The sequence below is a fragment of the Talpa europaea genome (genome assembly GCF_964194135.1).
Source record: "Talpa europaea genome assembly, chromosome: 4".
Taxonomy (NCBI): Eukaryota; Metazoa; Chordata; class Mammalia; order Eulipotyphla; family Talpidae; genus Talpa; species Talpa europaea.
Window position 1 is genome coordinate 92,362,964 of NC_140070.1, and position 24,031 is coordinate 92,386,994.

General features: G+C 38.1%; 1 protein-coding gene across 1 annotated transcript in view; it reads right to left on the reverse strand.

The window, feature by feature from the left end:
- Positions 1-24,031, reverse strand: part of MYH15 (myosin heavy chain 15) — a gene marked incomplete at both ends in the record, with an annotated part of 143,292 nt that overhangs the window by 35,562 nt on the left and 83,699 nt on the right. Inside the window, 5 exon segments of the mRNA XM_084232648.1 lie at positions 1,569-1,657; positions 17,927-17,986; positions 17,989-18,013; positions 23,788-23,947; positions 23,949-24,031. Coding sequence (XP_084088774.1) covers positions 1,569-1,657; positions 17,927-17,986; positions 17,989-18,013; positions 23,788-23,947; positions 23,949-24,031 — 417 coding nt within the window.

Here is a 24,031-nt window from a genome sequence, read left to right on the forward strand (position 1 = left end):
TAATAAAAAGTGTACAGTAATATAAATGTATTTTCTCTTATTTTCTTAGCATTCTTTTCTCTAAATTAATTTATAAGAATACAGAACATAATACATATAACACACAAAATTTTAGGGGAGCCAGAAGTTTCAACCAGATTTTTACACGTGCAGGGGTCATTACCTCAACTCCTACCTTTTCCCGAGGTGAACTCATTGATCAGCTGCCATAGGCATTAGTGCTACAGAAGTAGGTGAAACAAAGTCTTTGCAATAAGGAGGCAAAAAAGGAGAGGATACACAAAATAAATATGTAAACAAATTTATAAAATTATGGCAGTAACAAACTGACAGGACACAATATTTGGCCCCTTTTCATCATCCCCAAAAGTCTTACAGTGGGAGGGAAAAGGTGACATCAAGCATTAGGAATGGCAGCTACACAGTCCAAAGACAGGAATGATGGTGGCTTGTTTAAGAGAGAGAGAGTTGGCCAGGCTGACTGGAGGGGAGTAAATGAGGGAAACAGATGTTTGAGGAAAGGTCACAGAAGGATATTGGAGTCAGAGCAATAGACCGTGTAGGAAGCCAATGGGAAGACAGCCAGAGAGTTTCTAAAATATAAGTCAAGTCATCTCACTATCTGCTGAAATGCCTTTGTAGCCTACTACTAGCTGTATGACTTTGGACCATTGTTTTCTTGGTTTCTTGGTGTGTAGGGATATAATTCTACTTGTTTCATACAACTTATATGAAGACTGAAATAACAAGAGAGAAAGATGTTGCATAATGCTTGAGGCATAAAACATGATGATAATTTAAAAGTTTATAAGGTAATATAGAAACTAAAGAGAGTGAAAGGAGTAAAATATTAAAAACAGAAGTCTTAAGACACAATGGCCTCCACCCTCAGAATAGACACTTAGTAACTAGATGCTGACTATGAACTAAGAATAAACTAGAAACATTAGGGCTCAAAGAATTCATCTATTATGTTAAGTCATTGTTTTTACGTTAAAGTACTCTTTTCACGGGGTCACCTATGAGAAATTATTTTCTCTTGGGAAGAAGTGACTGATATCTATTATGCATTGACAATAAAAAGTATTATTGAGCTAAGCTAACCTCATTTCATTATGATCTTTTATTTAATTCCACCCTTGGTGCAATTCAAAAATCAAAGATTGATAAAGTCTTATTGACTGTCTGTTCAAGGAATAATGTAAAATGGAAACACATATTTACTTGCTCTAAGATGGACAAACTAGAGATGCAATTTAACAAGGGGGGGTGGGAATTGTATGGGGAACATAACCAAGATGAAAATGCATAATTGTGCAAAAATGAAAAATGATGTAAAAATGTATAAAATTAAAATAATAAATAAATAAAAATAAATCACTGGGAGGATCCTTCAGGGATAGAGTCCTCCCCTGCACATAAAATGTCCACAATGTTCTTTTCCCCTTAACTCTAGGGAACTTGCCCTCCTTTTCTTTCAGTGAGAAGATCCTCAGGCTGACCCATCAAGCATTTTTTTTTCCCTAACATGCAGTCATGCTACTGGTGGGAAATAAGAAATACAATACTTTTGTCTCCTCTTCCAGTTGCCCTTTCAGTTCTTTAAGGTGCCAGATGAAGGTGCTCTTTTCTTTAGAAGCTGGGTTATCAGAGCCTCCTTTTCGCCCAGTTTCAAAAATTTATCTGCAGAAAGAATTCACCAAATGCGTAATTGTGGTCTTCCTCATTTCTGCTCTCCCACTTAACTTGTTGACCTTAAAGGCAGCCAGAATGACTGCTGCCCACAAATTTTTAATACTTACAAAGGGTCTGAGACTTCAGTTATCATCAAAAACTGTTGCAATGATCCTTCCCAAGACCCACAGGAGAACCCTGATGAAGTAATTTTTAGTAGTGTGTCAGTAACAGCTATTACTTACCATTTATCATGAATCCTCAATGCAGTAAGAACTAAGTGTGCATAATCTGGTTTAATTTTTATAACTCCATGTTAATGTAGGCATTTTATTGCCCATTTTTTTAGAGAAGGAAAAGAGTGCAACTTGTGATTAAGACACAAACATGACAACAACTAACTGGGGCAGATAGATTCAAATTAAATTCTTTTTTTTCAGTATTCCCAATTCAGTCCTTCACTTTGAAGAACACATGCTTTCTTCCATGCAATGTTCCCATGTTTATTACATGGGACACTGCAAATTTCTGACTATATGATCTTTAGATGATTATAATTCTTGGTCTCATTTGTAAAATGAGAATAACAATGTAAAGAAGATTAATAAAAACTAAAATGAGTGTTTTATAGACTGAATTGCTAATGAATATCAGAAACAGGCATGAAGTGGTAGCAAATATGTCCATAAGAGAGGGAAATTCTATTGCATTCTACCATCCCTGCTTAACTTATTGCAGTATAGATAGTTCAGAAAATGACTCGGTTATTATGAATGGTACTGAAAGGGGTGCCAATCCTGGGCAAAAGCAGTTTTTCTATAGTGAAATTACCATAATATTAAAAGCCCCAAATATTTTTGACCCCCACTTCTCTTGCTACTCACCAATTCTAAAACTCAATATTATAAGGAAGTACTTGTTTAGGCTCAAGCAGTAACTCCCAAATTTTACATCTCAGGAACACTATTTTATATGTATAAAAATGATTGTGTAACCCACAGAGATTTTATGTGGGTTTTATAATAGTGTATCTGAAATCAAGAAATTTAAACTAAGTGCATTACTTTATTTTAAAATAAAAATCATAATGATGTGTTAATTTATTAAAATAAGCAATATTTTTGTTTTTAGGGAAAAGACTATTTTTTCAATCCCCCCACTTGTTAGAAAAATGACAATTATATTTTTAAAAATCTGTGTCTTAATAGAAGAGTTGAGTTCCCATAAGAGTTCCTGAATTCAATCTATTGTAATATGTTGTTCTGGTTAAAGTATGTGAAGAAATCTAGCCTCTTGCAGAAATGTAGTTAGTATTTACATAGTCTTTTCATCATTGTGAACATTATTTGATACTATGCCAAAACTCAACAAATAGATTTTTAAAGCTTAGTTGCAATGTGGAATAAACTACATCAATGAACTCTTTTTGTTCTTTACTACATTACATTAAAATTCAAGAGTCTGTCTTAAACTTTGAATGGGCTTTTACCCATACATGATTTTGTAACATCACCTGGTGGTAATTTGAAGAACATGTGTTCATTCAATGATGCAGATCTTCCAAATGTTCACGTTTCTTTACACAATATGAAAAACATATTTATTAAAATTACCACTGATCTTATCAAAAAAGCCTAAAAATTAAGAATTATCAATCTCAAGATGGCATATATTTTTCAACATCTAAGTTTTGCCTAAAATCTCTAATTATACTATTGTCAGAAAATATTGTCAATTGTTTTCTTTAAAGTGACAGAATCACTTTGTTCATTTTTGAGGAAATACCTGCCAAATTTCTAAGCATAGTTTGCCTGTCAATCACATTTTCAAGTAAATATGACACTCCTTAAAAAAAAATACAACAAAACCTGCTAGTTTAGCTAGAACTTAAATACATAGTGTTCTTCAGGAATGAGACACTTTTCACATAGAACGGCGGAGTGTTCTATGCATACACAGAATCAAGTGGTAATAAATTTTTAACTTTTCACAAAGGGCATTCTTAGGTAAAACTTACTGTTTTTTGAAACTGTGAGCATATATCAGTGACACAACAATCACTAGTACAATTGTAAAAAGGCTCCAGGAGTTTTTTTTCATTTTGTACCAACACAAATGGCACAAAGATGTAAAAAGCAAATAGCATCTAGACATTGTGTGAAATAGTTTTAACCTCACATGCCCCCTATAAGGGTCTTGACAATCTCTGGAGGTCTGTTGGTCAAACTTTGAGAATCTCTGGGTGAAAACATCATATTTAAAAGGATTTCGAAGAAGTGACCATCTATTATAAGGCTGAGACTAATATGTGACATGTACTTCAGAACCAGTACCCACTTGCCATAGCTTAACTGGTCATATCAAATCTTATCCACTATTGATCTCCGTTGAAAGCAAACTATGATAAGTTAACAGGGTGGGGCATGAGAAGGAAACTTTGGTGGTTGTATCAAAAGAGCAGCAAAAAATCTGAAACATAGGCCGAGTGCAGGGAGTGGAGTTTTGAAAAGGTATACAGTTAAAATTTAATTTCAGGCCTCCCCGGTGGCACAGGGGTTGAGTGCTGGGTTGCGAAGCTGCAAACTCTGCAGCGCGGGTTTGATCCCCGGCTGCTCCCCGGACACCGGAGGAGGGTCCCACATGGTGCGCAGACCTCTCCTGCCACCCGCTGCTCCCCTCAGCAGTGTACTTCGGTCCTTCTGCCTGCTCTGCTCCCCACTCTGGCTCTGGTGAATTCTCTCACCCTCCTGTGCTTCTGACTGTACCCAGTGCTTGTATAAATAAAAAATAAATAAATCTTTAAAAAAAATTTTTTTTTTCATAAAAAGTCAAATAGTAAAGATAACAGTTAAGAGAATGGCCTTCATCATAAGCAGAGCTATCATTGTTTCAGATACATTTTTATTTTACTTACCCACCAATTTCTTCATCAGAAAGTGGGAAGAAAATTAATGCAAATGGCTAGGAGAGGGTACGTAATGGCTATTAAAACAAATTTTATACTGCACTGCCTTAGGGGTGATATGTACAGATATTCTTAAAACTGATTTCTGCATTGCATGTGTGTGGTTACACATACTACATTCTAAATGGTACAAAAGATCAAATCGGGGGATTTGTAGCAAGGTCAAGCACCATACACCCTCTTGCCATTATAAAAGAACTACTCCATGTCCGTTCTAGAACCAAAAACATTTTCCTCTTCTAGATTTCCAGGTATGTACTTGAGCCAGTTCATTTTTTTTTTTCTTCATCCCCTTTATTTCCCCACACTTTCACTATGCTGAAAATCTAAGTACTACTAACCACAGAAAGTGATGTTAGTATAAGCAGTAACTGACTTGTGTTAATACAATTACTGCTTTCTTCCCCCCCCAGATTATTTTTATTTTAACATTTGTCATTTTTTTACATTTTTTAGACAATATTTGCTTCCGCCACTTCCTCAGATTGAGTCCCCATAGAATTTCCTTCCCCAAGGCACCTGTGCACCATCACCACAGTCCCAGTGCTCCTCCCTCCCTCCCTGTCACCCCTCTCCCTCCTCCTCCCCTCCAGTATGTCTCTGGTTTACAATTGTCTGTTTTTGCCTTGTTGTGTTTTGCACTGTTATTATTTTTTTACACTGATGTCTTATTTGGTTCCTTATATTCCTGTTATAAGTGAAACCATCTGATATTTTTCTTTTTCCTTCTGGCTTATTTCACTGAGCATAATTCCTTCTAGCTCCATCCACGTTGCTGCGAATGGCATGAGTTTACCTTTCTGATTGCTGAATAATATTCCATTGTGTGTATATATATGACATCTTCTTGATCCAGTCATCTATTTTTGGGCATTTGGGTTGTTTCCAGGTTTTACCTATTGTAAATAGTGCTGCAATAAACATAGGTGTACAGGTGCTCTTTTGAATCACTGTTTTTGTGTCCTTTGGGTAGATCCCTAGTAGTGGAATTGCCAGATCGTACAGTAGCTCCATTTTTAGTTGACTGAAGAAACTTCAGACAGCTTTCCACAATGGATGGACCAGTTTACACTCACCAGCAATGTAGGAGAGTTCCTTTTTCACCACATCCTTGTCAACATTTGTTGTTGCTTGTTTTTTTGATATGTGCCATTCTTACTGGTGTAAGATGGTATCTCAGTGTGGTTTTGATTTGCATTACTCTGATGATAAGGGGTGTTGAACTTTTTTTCATATGCCTATTGGCCTTTTGCATTTCCCCTTTGGAGAAATGTCTTTTGAGTTCTTCTGCCCATTTCTTGACTCGATTGTTTATTTTGTTTTTGTTGAGCCAGTGTGAGTTCTTTGTATATCATTGTGATCAGTCCCTTATCAGTTGAATGTAGTGCAAAGATTTTTTTCCAGTCAGTGGGTTGTCTCTGTTTTGGTTAATGTCTCTTTGGCTGTACAGAAGCTTTTTAGTTTGATGTAATCCCAGGTGTTTATTTTTGCCTTCACTATCACTGCTTTGGGTGATAAGTCTTAAAAGATGTTTCTGAGATGTGTGTCTTGTAGTGTTTTACTGATATTTTCTTCTATATATTTTATGGTTTCAGGTCTTATGTCCAGTTCTTTTATCCATTTTGAGTTGATTTTTGTGCATGGTGAGAGGTAGTGGTCAAGTTTCATATTTTTGCTTGTGGAGGTTCAGTTTTCCCAGCACCATTTATTGAACAAACTGTCTGTGTTCCATTGCATATTCTTTGTTCCTCTGTCAAAGATTAGTTGTTCATATAAGTGTGGCTTTATTTCTGGGCTCTCTATTCAGTTCCATTGGTCTGTGTGTCTGTTTTTGTTCCAGTACCAAACTGTTTTAATTATTATGGCTTTGTAGTATAGCTTCAAGTTTGGAAGTGTGATACCTCCTTTCTCCTTTGTTTTCATCAGTAGGGCTTTGGCTATTTATGGTTTTTTGTGGTTCCATATGAATTTCATCAGTATTTGTTCTATTTCTTTGAAGAATGTCACTGGGATTTTTATTGGAATAGCATTGAATCTGTATATTGCTTTTGGGAGGATGGCCATTTTAATAATGTTGATTCTTCCAATCCATGAGTGTGCCAGTTCATTTTAATTTAGCTTTGATTCTAAATTTATATTTAAAAACAGAGAAGTCCACTGGCAGAAGTTATCCAGTCTAAATGGTCTTTGTTTTCTTTTTAAAGTATGTGCCTCTTTGCATCAAGAACACATTGTTTTCATTGATCTCAGGATTCTATCTCTGAAAATATATTACTAAAAATTATTCTACCTATGGACAAATATCTAGCCACATACTGTACACAGGAGAAAAATAAGAACAGAGCAAGGTTAAGTTTACTATAGTCCATTCACTTGATGGGATAGAAGCAGCTTTTATAAAATGATGAGTATGTAAGAAATAAAAATGCTGTTGATAAATTGAAAAAGTAAAACCCCAAACAGATTACCAAGATGTAAAAAGTTGGGAAACTATACAGCAAAAAACTATCAATAGTCGTTGATAGTAAAGAGTGAACTATCAGACAATTTCATATTTTTAATTTATTTATCAAATGTTTGTGGAGCACTAATTAAGGGGCAGGTATTATTTTAGCTCACTGATACACATCAGTGATCAAAACACAGACCTCTGTGCAATGACACTTATATCATGACAAAGACAGACAAAGGTGTTTATTATATCATGTATATAGTTTGTTTGAAGATATTAAATGCTGTGGGAAAAAGTACACAGAGTAAATAGTTTGAGAGTGTTCAAATGTCACCTTTTCAACAAGACCTATTCTGACTTTCCCCAGGGATTCTTTTGATTAACCCTTATCTTCAAGTCCTTACAGAATTAATAGGGTATTCTAGTCAGAGGAAATAGCTAGGGCAAGATTCCAGGGTGGGAGTGTCCCTGCTGTGTACAAAAGACAGCAAAGAGGTCAATGTGGCTAAGGCAGAATGAAAGGCAGATAAAATGACAGAAGTCAGAGAAAGAATAGGGGCCCAAACCACATAGACCTTTGTAGACCGCTGAATACTCTATGGATTTTACTGAGTGTAGAAGAGAGTTGTGGATTTGCTATTAAAAATTAGGAAAGAGAGTCCAGTAAGATGGCAACAGAGAAGACTCAGCACTCGTATTCTCCATATATTCACAACTAAATGCAGCAGAGCAAAGTCAACAGCCCCTGGGAGATTAACGGTCAAGTATGGAATACATCAGGGCAGTGACCCAGCAGAAAGGGGCAGGGAAAACTAGACCTGAACTGTGTTTGCCACAATACTGCTGTAGCACAAGCTGCCAGTGGAGAGGCATCTGCCGTACAGAGCCCCTCTGCTGTGACTGCCTCAGGGGCACGTGTCCATGGTGGGGACTTGGGAGATCTGGCACTGCATGGATAGGAGGGTGCACAGAGTTGGTGTGCAGGACACAGGGTGCACTACTGGAGAATGATAAAGGCACAGAATGATGAACAGTGATTTAAGTCTGAAATTCCCAAGCTAGAACAGTAGAAGCATGAGCCACCAAGAAAGTCAGGCCAGATCACCTGTGTCTAGTCATAAACGAGGTTATTATTTGCAGCCTGAGGTGATAATAATCAAAATACCTCTACCCTCTAAAAGTGAGACCACAACTGAATGATTTCACTAACCAGAGCTTACGCACCTGATCTTAATAACGGGAGCAAGTATTCCAGGGTAAGACTCCAAACTGGCCCTATCTCAACTATAATCCTCACCCAGCACTGCATACAATTCTCGAACACACCTTAGAGGTTGAGCATGAGATTATACCAGGCATTTAGACCAAGGAGTTGGCCTAGGGAGGGTATCAGTGTGGATCCCTATCATACAACTCAGTACTGTAGGAATTTTGAACATTTGATGCTCACTAGAGGCAACTTTTTTGGTAACCTACTGCCCCAGTTTCTTTTTACCTATTACCCCCTCATCAGCACCAGAGCAGCCCTGTCCATCTGAACAGGAAAAAGGCAGCAGTCTGTGAAATTGGACATCTAGAGATCCTGGGTAAAAAAATCTAAAATTATGCTTAGCTCCTTGTAGGAGGGGCATAAAACCTATTTACTAAGATAAAAGAAGGCAACTCCCTATTACAACTCATAAACCTAAAAATGAAGAAACAAGAGGACATATTACAAGTGCTGGAACACACACACACAACACACACAAGAAACTCAAGGAAGTCTCAACCCAGCAGAACTCCAGAGTATGCCTGAATAGGAGTTTAAGGAAACAGATATAATCATGCTTGCTAAATGAAGAAAAAAACAATGGATGTAAAACACAATAAAGATCAAGAAAATATGAGACTGTAACAATCAAACTAATGAATCTAAAAAATACTATAACTGAATTTAAAAATAAAATAGAGGGCCTCAAAGGTAGACAAGTGTAAACAATGGAGAGAATTAGTAAGCTCGTATGTCAGAGAACACACAAATAGAATGACAAAGAGAAAAAAGAATGAAAAATGAAAACAGCATAAGATTTCTTTGGGACAATCTAAGAGAACTGACATCCATTCATGGGGTTTCAAAAGTAGCAGAGAAAGAGAGGCTTAAAAAGTTTAAAGAATTGCTAAGAGCCATCTTAATCTGGGAAAGAAATCGGACATCCTGATCCGAGAGGACCAAATACTTCCAAACAAAATAGTACCAGAATGACACACTCCAAGGCACATAATACTAAAACTCTTGAAAGCCAATGACAAGAGCAGAATTTTTTTATTTTTTATTTTATTTATTTATTTATTTATTTATTTATTTATTTATTTATTTTGCAGTCCAAGGGTAGATTTTAATAAGCTCTAAATGAAACAAAAATAGTTCTTCTTATTATTTTTTTCATACCATCTTTCTTTTTTTTTTTTTTTTACAATTGCAATCCCCCCATTCTGACCCCAATCCCTCCCCTCCCGCCCCCCACCCCCCAAAAAGTGTCTCTGGTTCATAGTTTTTGTTGATTTTGATTTTCACTTCCTTATAGTTATTCATTTTCCTGCTCCCTTATTTAAGTATTCTAGATTCCTGCTATGAGTGAGACCATCCGGTATTTTTCTTTTTCTTTTTGGCTTATTTCACTGAGTATGATCCCTTCCAGCGCCATCCATGTTGCTGCAAATTGCATGTGTTTATCTTTTTTGAATGCTGAGTAATATTCCATGGTATATATGTACCAAATCTTTTTGATCCAGTCATCTATTTTTGGGCATTTGGGCTGTTTCCAAAGCTTAGCTATTGTAAACAGTGCTGCTATAAACATAGGGGTGCAGGTGTTCTTTGGAATTGATGTTTCTGTGTCCTTTGGGTAAATACCTAGGAGTGGAATTGCTGGATCCTGTGGAAGCTCTATGTTTAGTAGGTCCAGAAATCTCCACACAGCTCTCCATAGTGGTTGGACCAGTTTGCACTCCCACCAACAGTGCAGAAGAGTTCCTTTTTCTCCACACCCTCGCCAACATTTGTTGTTGCTAGTTTTTTAATATGTGCCATTCTCACTGGTGTAAGATGGTATCTCATGGTAGTTTTGATTTGCATTTCCCTGATTACAAGTGATGTTGAACATTTTTTCATATGCCTGTTGGCCATTCGCATTTCCTCTTCAGAGAAGTTTCTTTTTAGCTCCTCTGTCCATTTTTTGACTGGATTATTTTCTTTGTTGTTGTTGAGTCTCATCAGCTCTTTGCAGATTTTTGTGATCAGTCCTTTATCATTAGTGTTGGGTGCAAAAATGTTCTCCCAGTTGGTGGGGTTTCTCTTTGTTTTTGTTATTGTCTCTTTTGCTGTGCAGAAGCTCTTTAATTTGATGTAGTCCCAGCTGTTTATCTTTGCCTTCACTATCACTGCTTTGGGTGATGTGTCTGTAAAGATGTCTTTGATATGCAAATCACGTAGTGTTTCGCCTATATTTCCTTCTATGTATTTTATGGTTTCAGGTCTCATGTCTAGTTCTTTAATCCATTTTGAGTTGATTTTTGTATATGGTGTGAGGTAGTGGTCAAGCTTCATTCTTTTGCATGTAGCGACCCAGTTTTCCCAGCACCATTTATTGAATAAACTTTCTTTGCTCCAATGCATAGTCTTTGCTCCTTTGTCAAATATTAGTTGACCATAAATCTGTGGGTTTATTTCTGGATTTTCTATTCGATTCCATTGGTCTGTACGTCTGTTCTTGTTCCAATACCATGCCATTTTGATGATTATGGCTTTGTAGTAGAGTTTGAAGTCTGGGAGTTTGATGCCTCCATTCCCTTCTTTTTTTTTCAGGAGAGCTTTGGCTATTCGGGGTTTTTTGTGATTCCATATGAATTTCATCAATAATTGTTCTATTTCTTTGAAGAATGACATTGAAATTTTTATTGGAATAGCATTGAATCTGTATATTGCTTTTGGTAGATGGCCATTTTAATAATGTTTATTCTCCCAATCCATGAGCAGGGGATGTCTTTCCATTTCTTTGTGTCTTCTTCTTTTTCTTTTAACAGTGTTTTATAGTTTTCTTTGTATAGGTCCTTTACCTCTTTTGTTAGATTTATTCCCAAATATTTGATTTTTTTTGTTTCAATAATAAAAGGGATGTTTTTTTTGATTTCTTCTTCTTCAGATTTATTGTTTGTATATAGGAAGGCTACTGACTTTTGCGTGTTGATTTTGTATCCTGCCACTTTACTGAACTGATTGATGAGTTGAATTAGTTTTTCTGTGGAGTTTTTGGGGTTCTCTATGTATATTATCATATCATCTGCAAAGAGTGATAGTTTGACTTCTTCTTTTCCTATTTGGATTCCTTGGATGTCTTTCTCTTGTCTTATTGCCCTGGCTAGGACTTCCAGTATTATATTGAAAAGCAGTGGTGAAAGTGGACATCCTTGTCTTGTTCCAGATCTTAATGGAATTGCTTTTAGCTTTTCACCATTGAGAATGATACTGGCTGTTGGCTTGTCATATATGGCCTTTATGATGTTGAGGTACGTTCCTTGTATCCCAAGAATTTCAAGGGCTTTTATCATGAATGGGTGTTGCACTTTGTCGAAAGCTTTCTCAGCATCTATTGATATTATCATATGGTTTTTATATTTCTTTTTGTTGATGTGTTGGATAACATAGATTGATTTTCAGATGTTAAACCATCCTTGTGTCCCTGGAATGAATCCTACTTGGTCGTGGTGAATTACCTTATGGATACACTGTTGGATTCTGATAGCTAAAATTTTATTGAGGATTTTTGCATCCGTGTTCATTAGGGAGATTGGCCTATAGTTTTCTTTTTTTGTGTTGTCCTTGTTCGGTTTTGGTATTAGTGTAATGTTGGCTTCATAGATCGTGTTAGGTATTATACCTTCCTTCTCAATTTTTTGGAAGAGTTTGTGAAGGATAGGCACCAATTCGTCTCTGAATGTTTGGTAGAATTCATTTGTAAATCCATCAGGTCCTGGGCTTTTGTTTTTGGGGAGGTTTTTGATTACCATTTCAATTTCGCTAATTGTAATTGGTCTGTTTAGGTGTTCTATTTCTTCTTTATCTAGCTTTGGGTGATTATAGAGTTGTAGGAATTTGTCCATCTCCTCTAGATTGTTGAACTTGTTTCCATATAACTGTTCATAGTAGTTATTAATTATTCTTTTGATTTCTGCTGTGTCCGTTGCGATTTCTCCTCTTTCATTATTATCCTATTTATTTGTGCTTTCTCCCTTTTTGCCCTTGTGAGCCTGGCTAGGGGTTTATCTATTTTATTTATTTTTTCGAAGAACCACCTCTTGGTTTCATTGATCTTTTGGATTGTTTTTTTAGTTTTGATTTCATTTATTTCTGCTTTGGTTTTTATTATTTCTTTTCTTCTACTGGTTTTGGGGTTTTTTGTTGTTCTTTTTCTAGATCTTTGAGCTTCGAGATTAGGTTGTTTCTTTGAGTTCTTTCTTGTTTCTTGATGTGAGCATCTATTGCTATATATTTTCCTCTTATTACTGCTTTTGCTGCATCCCATACATTTAGGAAATTGGTGTCCTCCTTGTCATTCAATTCAAAGAATTTTTTAATTTCTTCTTTTATCTCCTCGTTAGTCCAGTGGACTTCCAGTAGTGTGGGTTTCAATCTCCACGAGGTAGGAGAGTACCTTGCCTTCTTTTTATGGTTTATTTCTAGTTTGATACCTTCATGGTCAGAAAAGATGGTTGATATGATTTCAATCTTGGTGTATCTGTTGATGTCTTGTGCCCCAGTATATGATCGATCCTAGAGAATGATCCGTGTGCGCTTGAGAAAAATGTATACTCAGATTTCTTTGGGTTTAGTGTTCTATATATGTCTGTTAAGCCCAAGCACTCTAGATCCTTATTTAGAGCTTTAGTGTCTTTACTTATTTTTTGTCTTGTTGATCTATCCATTGTTGATATTGGTGTGTTGAAGTCTCCCACTACGTATGTGTTTTCTCTGATGTCTGTTTTCAGAGATGCCAATAGTTGTCTGACATATTTTGGTGCTCCTTCGTTTGGTGAATATATGTTAATGAGTGTTATTTCTTCTTGAAGTATTGTCCCCTTGATCATAATGTAATGACCACTGGGGTCTCTTTTTATCTTTTTAAGTTTGAAATCTGTTTTATCTGATATGAGTATAGCTGTTCCTGCCTTCTTTTTTGGTCCATTTGCTTGTAGAATTGTTTTCCATCCTTTAACTTTGAGTCTATTTTTATCTTTTGCAGCTAAATGTGTTTCCTGGAGACAGCAAAAGGTTGGGTTTTGTTTTTTAATCCAGCCTGCAACTCTGTGTCTTTTTATTGGAGAGTTTAGTCCATTTACATTTAGAGTTAGTATTGATATGTTATCATCTGTATTTGCCATTGTGTTTGTCTTTCCTTTGATTTTATTTATTTATTCTTTTAATAACTTTCTTTGGCCTTCTTTTGTTGTTATTCGTCCCTCTGAGATTCTGGCTTTAGGACTCCTTGTTGTATTTTTTGGAGTGGGGGTTTAGTTTTAATGAAATTCCGGAGTTTCTGTTTGTCTGGGAAGGTCCATATTCTTTCTTCAAAGAGGAAGGAGAGCTTTGCGGGATAGAGTATTCTTGGTTGGCATCTGTTTTCTTGGAGTCTGTTGACTATGTCCCTCCACTCTCTCCTTGCCTGTAGTGTTTCTTCAGAGAAGTCTGATGTCAGTCTGATTGGTTTCCCTTTGAATGTTATCTGTTTCTTCCCTCTTGTTAGTTTCATTATTTTTTCCTTGTCTTGGATTCTTGGGAGCTTTACTATTATGTGTCTTGCTGTATTTTTCCTTTCGTCATGGAAGTTTGGTGTTCTTCTTGCTTCTTGTATATCAATTTTCAGATCCTTCTTCGCGTTTGGGAAGTTCTCTTCAATTATATCCATGAATATTTTCTCTGTTCCTACATCTCTCTCCTCTCCTTCTGGGATTCCTATAACTCTTATATTTCCTTTCCTCATGGAGTCAGATAGTTCCCGAAGTCTTTCTTCGGTCTTTTTCCTTCGTACTTCTCCTTCCTTTTCTGTTTTAGTTCTTTTTATTTCTGTGTCTTCAAGAGTACTTATTCGTTCTTCCATTTCATCTATTCTGCTTTCATTGCTTTTCCCAGAGTTCTTTAGCGTCTCCATTAATTCTTTGATCTCCTGCATTTCTTTTACTTCCCTCTTTAGGGACTCAATTTCATTCTTCTGGTCATTAATTATTTTCCCCTTATCATTGTTTTCCTTTATGACTTATGTCAGTTTTTTAATCACAGCAATTTTATTTTATTTTATTTTTTTTTTTTTTTTGAAAGTTGGCATCTGAAATTTTTTTTTTTTTTTATAAATTTTATTGTTATATTCCCCATACAATTGCAGCCCCCCATTCTGACCCCAATCCCTCCCCTCCCGCCCCCGCCCCCCTAAAAGTGTCTCTGGTTCATAGTTTTTTGTTGATTTTGATTTTCACTTTCTTATAGTTATTCATTTTCCTGGTCCCTTATTTAAGTTTTCTAGATTCCTGCTATGAGTGAGACCATCCGGTATTTTTCTTTTTCTTTTTGGCTTATTTCGCTGAGCATGATCCCTTCCAGCGCCATCCATGTTGCAGCAAATTGCATGTGTTTATCTTTTTTGAATGCTGAGTAATATTCCATGGTATATATGTACCACATCTTCTTGATCCAGTCATCTATTTTTGGGCATTTGGGTTGTTTCCAAAGCTTAGCTATTGTAAACAGTGCTGCTATAAACATAGGGGTGCAGGTGTTCTTTGGAATTGATGTTTCTGTGTCCTTTGGGTAAATACCTAGGAGTGGAATTGCTGGATCATATGGAAGCTCTATGTTTAGTAGGTCCAGAAATCTCCACACAGCTTTCCACAGTGGTTGGACCAGTTTGCACTCCCACCAACAGTGCAGAAGAGTTCCTTTTTCTCCACACCCTCGCCAACATTTGTTGTTGCTAGTTTTTTTAATATGTGCCATTCTCACTGGTGTGAGATGGTATCTCATGGTAGTTTTGATTTGCATTTCCCTGATGACAAGTGATGTTGAACATTTTTTCATATGCCTGTTGGCCATTTGCATTTCCTCTTCAGAGAAGTTTCTTTTAAGCTCTTCTGCCCATTTTTTGACTGGATTATTTTCTTTGTTGTTGTTGAGACTCATCAGCTCTTTGCAGATTTTTGTGATCAGTCCTTTATCATTAGTGTTGGGTGCAAAAATGTTCTCCCAGTTGGTGGGGTTTCTCTTTGTTTTTGTTATTGTCTCTTTTGCTGAATCACAGCAATTTTAAATTCTCTATCTGGAAGGCTCAGAAGTTCTTCTAAGTTACTGTCATTGCAATCTGGTAGATGGTTTTCTTTTTGCGGTGTGCTTTTTTGCTGAGGAGTTGCTGGGTTGCATGTGGTTTTTCTACTCCCTACTGCCTGTTTTCTAATTTGCCGTATTCCTTGTGACACTGTGTTGCTGGTACTGGCCGGCATCTTGGGCGACCTTCCCAGCTCACCACTGGCTCCTCTGGGGAACTTCTGCTGGGTTCACAAGTCTCCAGTAAAGAAAGGTCCCTGCTCTGTCTCCTCGGTGAGCCTTCTGCTGGGTTCACACAGTCTCCAGCAAGAAAGGTCCCTGCTGCAAAATGCCAGTGCAGGGGACGTGCTCCCCTGCACGCCTGGTCTGCCCCAGCGGTGGGTGCTGCTCCCCTCTGGTCTGGAACTGCAGGCTAGAAGGCGCCCAGCATGGGCAAGCCTCCCAGCTTACCTCTGTCTCCTTGGTGAGCCTTCTGCTGGGTTCACACAGTCTCCAGCAAGAAAGGTCCCTGCTGCAAAATGGCAATGCGGGAACGCGCTCCCCTGCAGGCCCAGTCTGCCCCAGCGGTGGGTGCTGCTCCCCTCTGGGCTGGAACTGCAGGCTAGAAGGTGCCCGGTGTGGGCAAGCCTCCCAGCTTAACCTCTGTCTCCTCGGTGAGCCTCCTGCTGGGTTCAACACAGTCTCCAGCAAGAAAGGTCCCTGCTGCAAAATGGCGATGCAGGAACACGCTCCCCTGCACGCCCGGGCAGAATTTTTTTAATTGAGAGAAAAAAGACACATGAATCAATGGAACAGAATTGAAAACCCAGAGAAAAACCCACATATATATCAATTCTTAATTCAGGATAAAGTAGCCAAGACCATAACAATGGGGAAAGGAGAGTCTCTTTAACAAATGGTGATGGGAAAACTGGATGGCCACATGTGAAAGAATGAAGCTGGATCTCCCTCCATGCACAAAAATAAATTGCACATGGATTAAATATTTAGCTATAATACCTATAACAATAAAATACATAAAAGAAAATACTGACAATATGATTCATGACTTCAATGACAAAGATGATTTGAGAACAAAGGAAATAAGAGCAAAAATGAACAACAGGGATTACCTCAAATTAAAAAGCTTTTACACAGGGAAAGAGAATATAATTAGATTAAAAAAGACAGTCTGCTGAGTGGGAGAAAATATTACACAAGGGACAGGAGTTAGTATCCAAGCTATTTAAACAAACTTATACAATTTAGCAATAAAAGTAAACAGTCAACCCAAATAATAAATGGCCAGTAGCTCTGAACAGATAATACACCAAAGAGGATATTCAGAAGGCCAGTATATACATGGAAAAATGTTCATCATCACATTTAATAAGGTTGATGCAGGTAAAAACCACAAGGAGATATCACCTCACACCCGTGAGAATGGCACATATTAAAAAGCCACATCAACAATGCCGAATAGGATGCAGAGAGAGAGGAACTCCTACATTGTTGGTGAGAACACAAACTGGTGCAGCCATTTTGGAATGCAATCTGGAGTTACCTTCCAAAACTAAAAATGGAAATACATATGACTGCAAACCAATCCCACTCCTGGGCATCAGTCTAACAATCCTGAAAGCATCATCTTAAAGAATTATGTCCTTTACAACGTTTACTGCAGCATTATTTACAATAGCTAGCACAGAGAAACAACTTAAGTGCCCACTGAGAGAAGATTGAGAAGATGTGGTATATCTACACAATGGAATACTATTTTGCCACAGGGAAAGATGAAATGTTGCCATTTACAGTGAAATGGAAACAGTTTGAGGGAATTGTGTGTAGTAAAGCAACTCAGAATGACAAAGACATATACTGGACATTTTCATAGCAGATAATTCAATAAAGTAAAATACTCACAAAAGCTATCGGGCGCTAATAAATGAAGTGAAATTTCTGAGGTGAAGAGGGTAGGAAGAAAGGGTCAAAGTGTATAAGGGATAGTGGTGGGGAAAAAATTAGAAAAACATGGGCCTCCCCTGGTGGCGCAGCGGTTGAGCGCTGGGCTGCGAGGCTGCCCCCAGCCTCTGCTGTGCCGGTTCGTTCCCCAGCCGCTGGCGAGGGTCCCACAAAAAGCAAACAAAAAAAAATTAGAAAAACATGCCTATTTCAATGATGTTTTAAAACATTTCATCTTGAAGGCTTCAGGAAAGCCCCTGCCAGCCTTTGACAATGAGAGTTGCTTCAACCAACTGTACATTGATTTTCCCTTTCATAGAAGGGAGTTAGGCAGGGTCTCCCAAAAGCACATAGAGATAATTCCACCCAGACATGATTTTATATCAGAGACAGCATTCATCCCCTAGAACTTTTAAATGCCCACTCAGGCTCAGTGATTTTGTTCATCACCTCTACTGTCCCACTACCAGTCTTATGGACTAGAAGCTTACTCATGTTTACTTACTACTCTTACTCCATAGTTATATTTTCTGTGCTATCAGTTCACTTTCCAAATGGGTTGTCTCTTCATCCAGTTTTGTATTTGCTTCATTCAAGCACTTCTTCATAGAGTACAGAGTTTCTCGGCATTAACCTAAAAGTTGAGAAAGAAGGGCTGGATGTGACTCCTAGAATCCATGCTAAATTAAAAAGTAGTCCTTGGATCCTTGTACTCCCTTTTTATTTTTTTTAATATAATTTATTTATATATTCTACATCATTGTTCATTTTTGTACTTCTTCTAACCTGAAAATCACAACTAACTTTGGGAAACCACATCTTCTAAACTAAGAAAGCACAATGAACTGAGGGCCTGGGCTCCTCTGAGACCCAAAGCATCTCAGATAAACTGTGTCAGTGCATAACCGAACTTGCAGGGTATGCGTCTCTAGAATTCTTTCTTCTTGTGAAGAAGGAAGCATCAAACAAATGATAAAGTATATAACCACTTCCTGGTATTAAATATCTTTCTTTCTCTCCCATTAGAGTATAAGTTTCATAAGGACACAGATTCTGGTTGATCATAGATGCATATCTAGGCTTATAATGGTGCCTATCACATAGGAGGCACTCAATAAAAAGAAGGGACATGCTGGGGAAGGAAAGAGTGAAGAGCTGGAGGAAGGAGGGAGAAATTCAAAGACTGACCAGGCAGAGATAGGACAGGATCTGACCTGCAAGATATTAATGACAGAAATTTGAGCTGTCAGAAAATGCACCCTACCAATCACTATGGCTGTAGACTCCTGGTAACCCTGTTGAATGAACACTTTAATATCAAACTCCAGTTTCTTAGAGTTGGTTTTTCATGCTTTGCACATCTACCTGGTTTAGGTCACCAATCTAATCAGCAAATTCTTACCACACTATGTGTACTGAAGCTGGTCACTTTGAAACCCAAGCTTCTTATAAAGGACCAAGGGGCGCCAAATATAAGATGGTGGTATCATCTTTACCCGGCTGTGACTTGCATTCCAGTAATTAATATAATTAAAAATGGTAAGATGACATTGGTAGTTCTATAGATACATGGTTATATAGATTTTCCATAGCTGATTCTGTGTTTTGTTCTTTACCTGTATTAAGCCTCAATCCATGCAATAACCCCATGAGACCTTTGTTTCTACAAAGAAGTATGCTATGGAAATGGGAGAGTATAAGAGAAGGAAGGGATCACCAATGCCAATCCAAAAAAATGGTAAAACCTGGGAAATATGGTTACGAGCCCAATAGTCTCAAAGTTAACCTAATTTTCGTAACAATAGCCAAGAACCAGGAACATTTAAAAGATGATACCAGGTGTGATTATCTGGGAAACTTCTGAGAAAAACCTTAGAGAATGCTGGCCAAAGTTTATGTCATGTCGAAGACAGTTCTTTTGAGGTTTACAGTGGTGACTATGCCTCTACTAGATTACACCTTCTTATATCCCCCAAGCCAAGTGCAATGCTTAACACATAATAGGCACTTGATAAATGTCTTAGACACTCAAATTTTTGCAGACTTTAGTGAGGGGTTGACTATCATACCCATTAAAATTTACCTAGAGGTCACATTCAAAGTTTCCTTATAAACCCTAACCCCCAAAGTTGTTTTGTTTTTTTTTTTAACTTTATTGGGATACTGTCCACTGATGAACAAAGAAGTGAATAGCCAAACCAAGCATATGCCCATTTGGGGGCTGATGAGAAATATCACAGACTCTGAGTTCCCAGGTGTCCATAGCACACTCGGAAGTGTTGCTGGTGTGAACCCAGACCCAGAAGAGATTCAAGGACCATCTTCTCATACAATGGCATCAATACCATGTAGGTTAGAGCACTGATGCTAAACGCCAGCTCACTCCCTTAGCTACACTCCCTACCTGCTACTAGAAGAAAGCTATAGTAGTGACGTATCTAAAAGCCTATAGGTGTATAGGTATTATGACATTATATTTTGAATGTTGAATGGGCATTCTCCCACTTTTGAAAGTAACTTGATGGGCCTCCCTGGTCACGCAAGGGGTTAAGCACCACACTTAAGCTTCTGCAGCATGAGTTCGATACCCGGCCAGCCAGGGAGCAACCCACATGGCGAAGCAGACCTCTCCTGACTTGCCCACTGCTCCCCTCAGCAGTGTATTTCAGTCAATCTGCCTGTTCTGTTCCCCACTCTGTCTCTGGTGAATCCTCTCACCCCCCACACCTCTGTCCTATAACCTAGCTCTTGTATGCATAAATAAATGAATCTTTTTAAAAAAAGTAATTAGATAAAGTTGGTACTCCCATTTTTTTCCTTCACAATGTCCCTTAAGAGTTCAAACTCACTGTGTTACAAATGAGAAAACAGTCAGAGAAGCTAAATCCCTTGATTGTATTCACACAGCTAGTAAGTGCTGGAGTTAGGATTTAAACTGAAAACTGCCTGTGCAGATGCAAAAACATTAAATAAATTAAATACTAGCTTTCTAAGAAGATGGACAACAAAAGAAATGTTAAGAATGAATTGATCTGACTTCCAAAATGGCTCCAATTGTCACAAATCATGGGTTCCAGCAGAAACTAAGTAAGGAATATAGGAACCATTTCATGTTGCCTCCAAGAATAAAGGACCCACTGCCTGGGCCTGGAGAAACACATCCAGATGTGAGAAGTGGCACTTCTGCTTATGGCCTGGAGTATGCTATGCTATGCACCTACTTGACACCAATCTCTATGAGACAACTCAGTCAATGGTATGTGGAAATGGCAAGTGAAGGAGTCAGTGAAGCCCCAGTTTGCAAGAGACACCTGTGAGGGGAAGCCCAACTGGGCTGTGCACAACTGCAGAGCTGCAGTGCCTGAGCAGACAGAAAAGGCACCTGTCCTTCAGCATCGTTTCAAATGAAGGTATCCTCAGGCGCTGTCATGCTGGTATAGTGTTTTGAATTTACAAAGTGATTTCATAAGCTGGAGCAAAAGTTAATGACATTTTTTATTAAAAGGTGGACAGTACAGGTATCATTCAAATGGGGTTGTACCTTCGAAAGAACTTCACATTTAAGCATAAGGATAGGTACATTTTGATACCCGGAAAGAAGAGGTTAATGGATTAAAGCACATTCCTCTTAAAGCTGCCTCCTAAAATGATGCATAAAAATGCTGCCTTCCAGAAATGTAGGAACCAATGGGAATTCAAAATAATCAAGATAATTGTGAGATTGCCTATAACTTCTAAATTGCCCTGGGCCTCTCTGTCAGCATAATATGCTTTTGAAAATGTTTCGGTTTCCACTGTACCACTGAGTATTGGTAGTCCTGACATTAAAATTCAGGAAAAGATGAAGTAAACAATTCAAGAAAACTTCAATATAATGTTTATGCCTACGAGAGTGAATAGAATCAATTTATTCCCCCAATAAATATTTAAGGCAGCAGCAGAGTGCGGTCACCCACAGACACACATAGGATTTGGAGTTGAGGCCCGTCTCTGTCATCTAACTGTGTGAACTTGGACAAGTCACTAACCCCAAAGCCACAGATTCCCAAGAGGCATTTCTAAAAGTCAATGCAAGTAATTGAGTGCACAGATTATGCAAAGCATGCAGTAAACAAGAGCAAAATACCTGGTTTCTCCTTAGAGATGCTTTCGATTTAAGCAAAGTTAAAAGACCGTATAATGCGGCCGTACAAGAGGGACCTCAAAAGTGCTACAGGAATTCAGAAACAGATAAAATTTTAATATGGAAAGTTGAATTTGAGCATTCCAGGGGGAAAGTTTAATTTGGAAAAGATACATTCGTGTGAAAATAGGTATTTGGTGGAAGTCAAGCATTCTAGGTTGGCTGAAGGGGAAGGTCCATCGAACGCAGCAGTGGGTTCAAATGGGTACAGCAGGTTGAGTCAGATCACAGCTCTTCAGGTATCTTGAAAGGCAGAGTTTGGGGTTCACTTTTGAGCAGAGACATAATTCAATAAAGCCATATTGAATCTAGTAATATTCATATTGCTACTATAAAAGATGGATTGGAAAGAGAACTAAAAACATAAAAGATAATTTAAGAATCCACTGCAATAGTCCAGTTAAAAAGTAATAAAAGACCTACTGCATTACATGTGGGTGGGAATGTAATAAAAGTTGTACAGTACAGAATTGATCTGGAAAAAAAAAAACAAGAGATAAAACAATGGACAAGAGATGAAACAAACTACCAATTACAGGCTTAGAGCCTGGGTAATAGGAAGACCCAAGTTGCCAGTAACAGAAATTTCCAAAAGAAATGCCAGTTTCAAAAGAAGGTGCTAAATATGGTGCTGGAAAGGAAGACATTACTGATTTTTGAAAGAATAATTAAAGGGAAAACTTTGTTTTCAGCAGGGGAAGTAGAAGACAGATTGCAGGCTTTAAAAGAGAGAGAAGAGAGAAGGTAGCGTGGCATACACCTGCTTATTGGAGTTAGCCTTCAAAGACAACCCCCTCGATGAGCCAAACCTCTAGTATCCACATCTTTGTGTAGCCCCTGGCCCTGTGACTTAGTTTAACTGACAGATATCACAGAGTCTCCCAGCTGCAATGTAAGTCTGCCTCACAAGAATCTTTGCCAGTTCTGCCCCGGTTTCTGGAATACCTGCCTTTAGTGCCCAGAATTGCCATATAAGAAATTCAGTCCCCTGTGGCTGCCAAGTTGTGAGAAGCCCAAGTAGCCACAGGAAGAGATCACATGGAGAGATTTCCATGCGCCTCCAGCTATTCTAGCTGCACCAGTCCATGAACCAGACACGTGAACAAAACTTCAGATTAACTCCAATCCTAACCATCATTTGAGCTAGCCCTATCAAGTCCCAGAAACAAGAGAAATTAATAAATTGTTGTTCTAAGATACAATGTCTTGGGTGGGGGTGATTAGTTATCCAGCAATCAATCAATCAAAACACCCTTTGGTCAAAAAGACAGATTAAAACAAATGGACAGACTTTGCTTTTTTTGAGCTAAGGAAGAGAAATGAAGCCTACAGGGACCTACATTCATAAAGAAAATGTTTCATTGCTAAGTGAAAGACAGAGTCATTATAAACTGCAGAGCACAGAAAAGATAGAGGTGGAAAAGATGACCTAAGTCCCCACTAGATTTACATTCTAAGATAATTGAGGTGGGGTTGCAGAGATAGTAGAGAGAAAGAGGGTCAAAAGCAGGGTGATTGTGTTTCTTTCTACCTAAGTAGAAATGGAATTAATACCAAATATTTTAGGAACCACTCAATATTCTAAAGAAAATCTGCATTTTTCTGACTGCGGTCCATAAAGATCAAGTTTCATTGTTGGTTGGCCTAGTTGATTTTACAAGTTCTACTTGTAGGGAGAATAGGCATTAGCTATTTACTCTGCTTAACCTAAAACAAGACTCCTCTCATTACTGAGAGAGAGGTTGGCCATTTTCTGCTATTTGGTGCTAGTCATTTGAGATGAAAGCTTGTATATTAGTAAGTGGTTAGATTAATGAGCTCAGTAAAGAACATGTAAATGTGTGGCGAAACTTTCTTCTAGTGCTGGCTGATTATGGAGCTGCTAAAGGACTGAAGGTCAGAGTTTTCTCCTTTCAACAAAATGGTGTATCTCCATTATTTCAGACAGATTCTAGAAGTACCTGAGCCATCCCTAAGGAGGTTTCCAGTGCAAAGAGACACACCACTTACATAGCTAGTGGTTCCACTTTTCCAGCCTACTTACAAAATCACCAGAAAGACCCAGATAAAATGCTGAGGTTAGGCTTAACCTTATCAATCTGAAGCACCAGAGCCTCTATTAGCAAACACCTCAAGTCAGCAGTCTGGTTTAATTTCCTTTCCCTTCCCCTCCCCAACCTACTTCCATGTTCTGAAGTCCATGAGAAGGGACAGGGAATGTTTACCTTAGCTCTAGTCATTTGTTCAACACAGGTCAAGAGATAATACCCTTCTAGCTGCAAATCACTTTTGTCTTTTTCCAATTTCTGCTTGACCCATTGCAGATTTTCTACCTGGCCCTCAAGCTGAGCCAAGGCCAAGCTGTCTGCATGTCTCTTCTTCAGAGGCAAAAGTTGCCTCAAAATGCAGTGTGGCCTCGTCTATAGCTCTGTAAAGCTTCTGGAATTCCATTTGCTGCTTCCTAGTTAT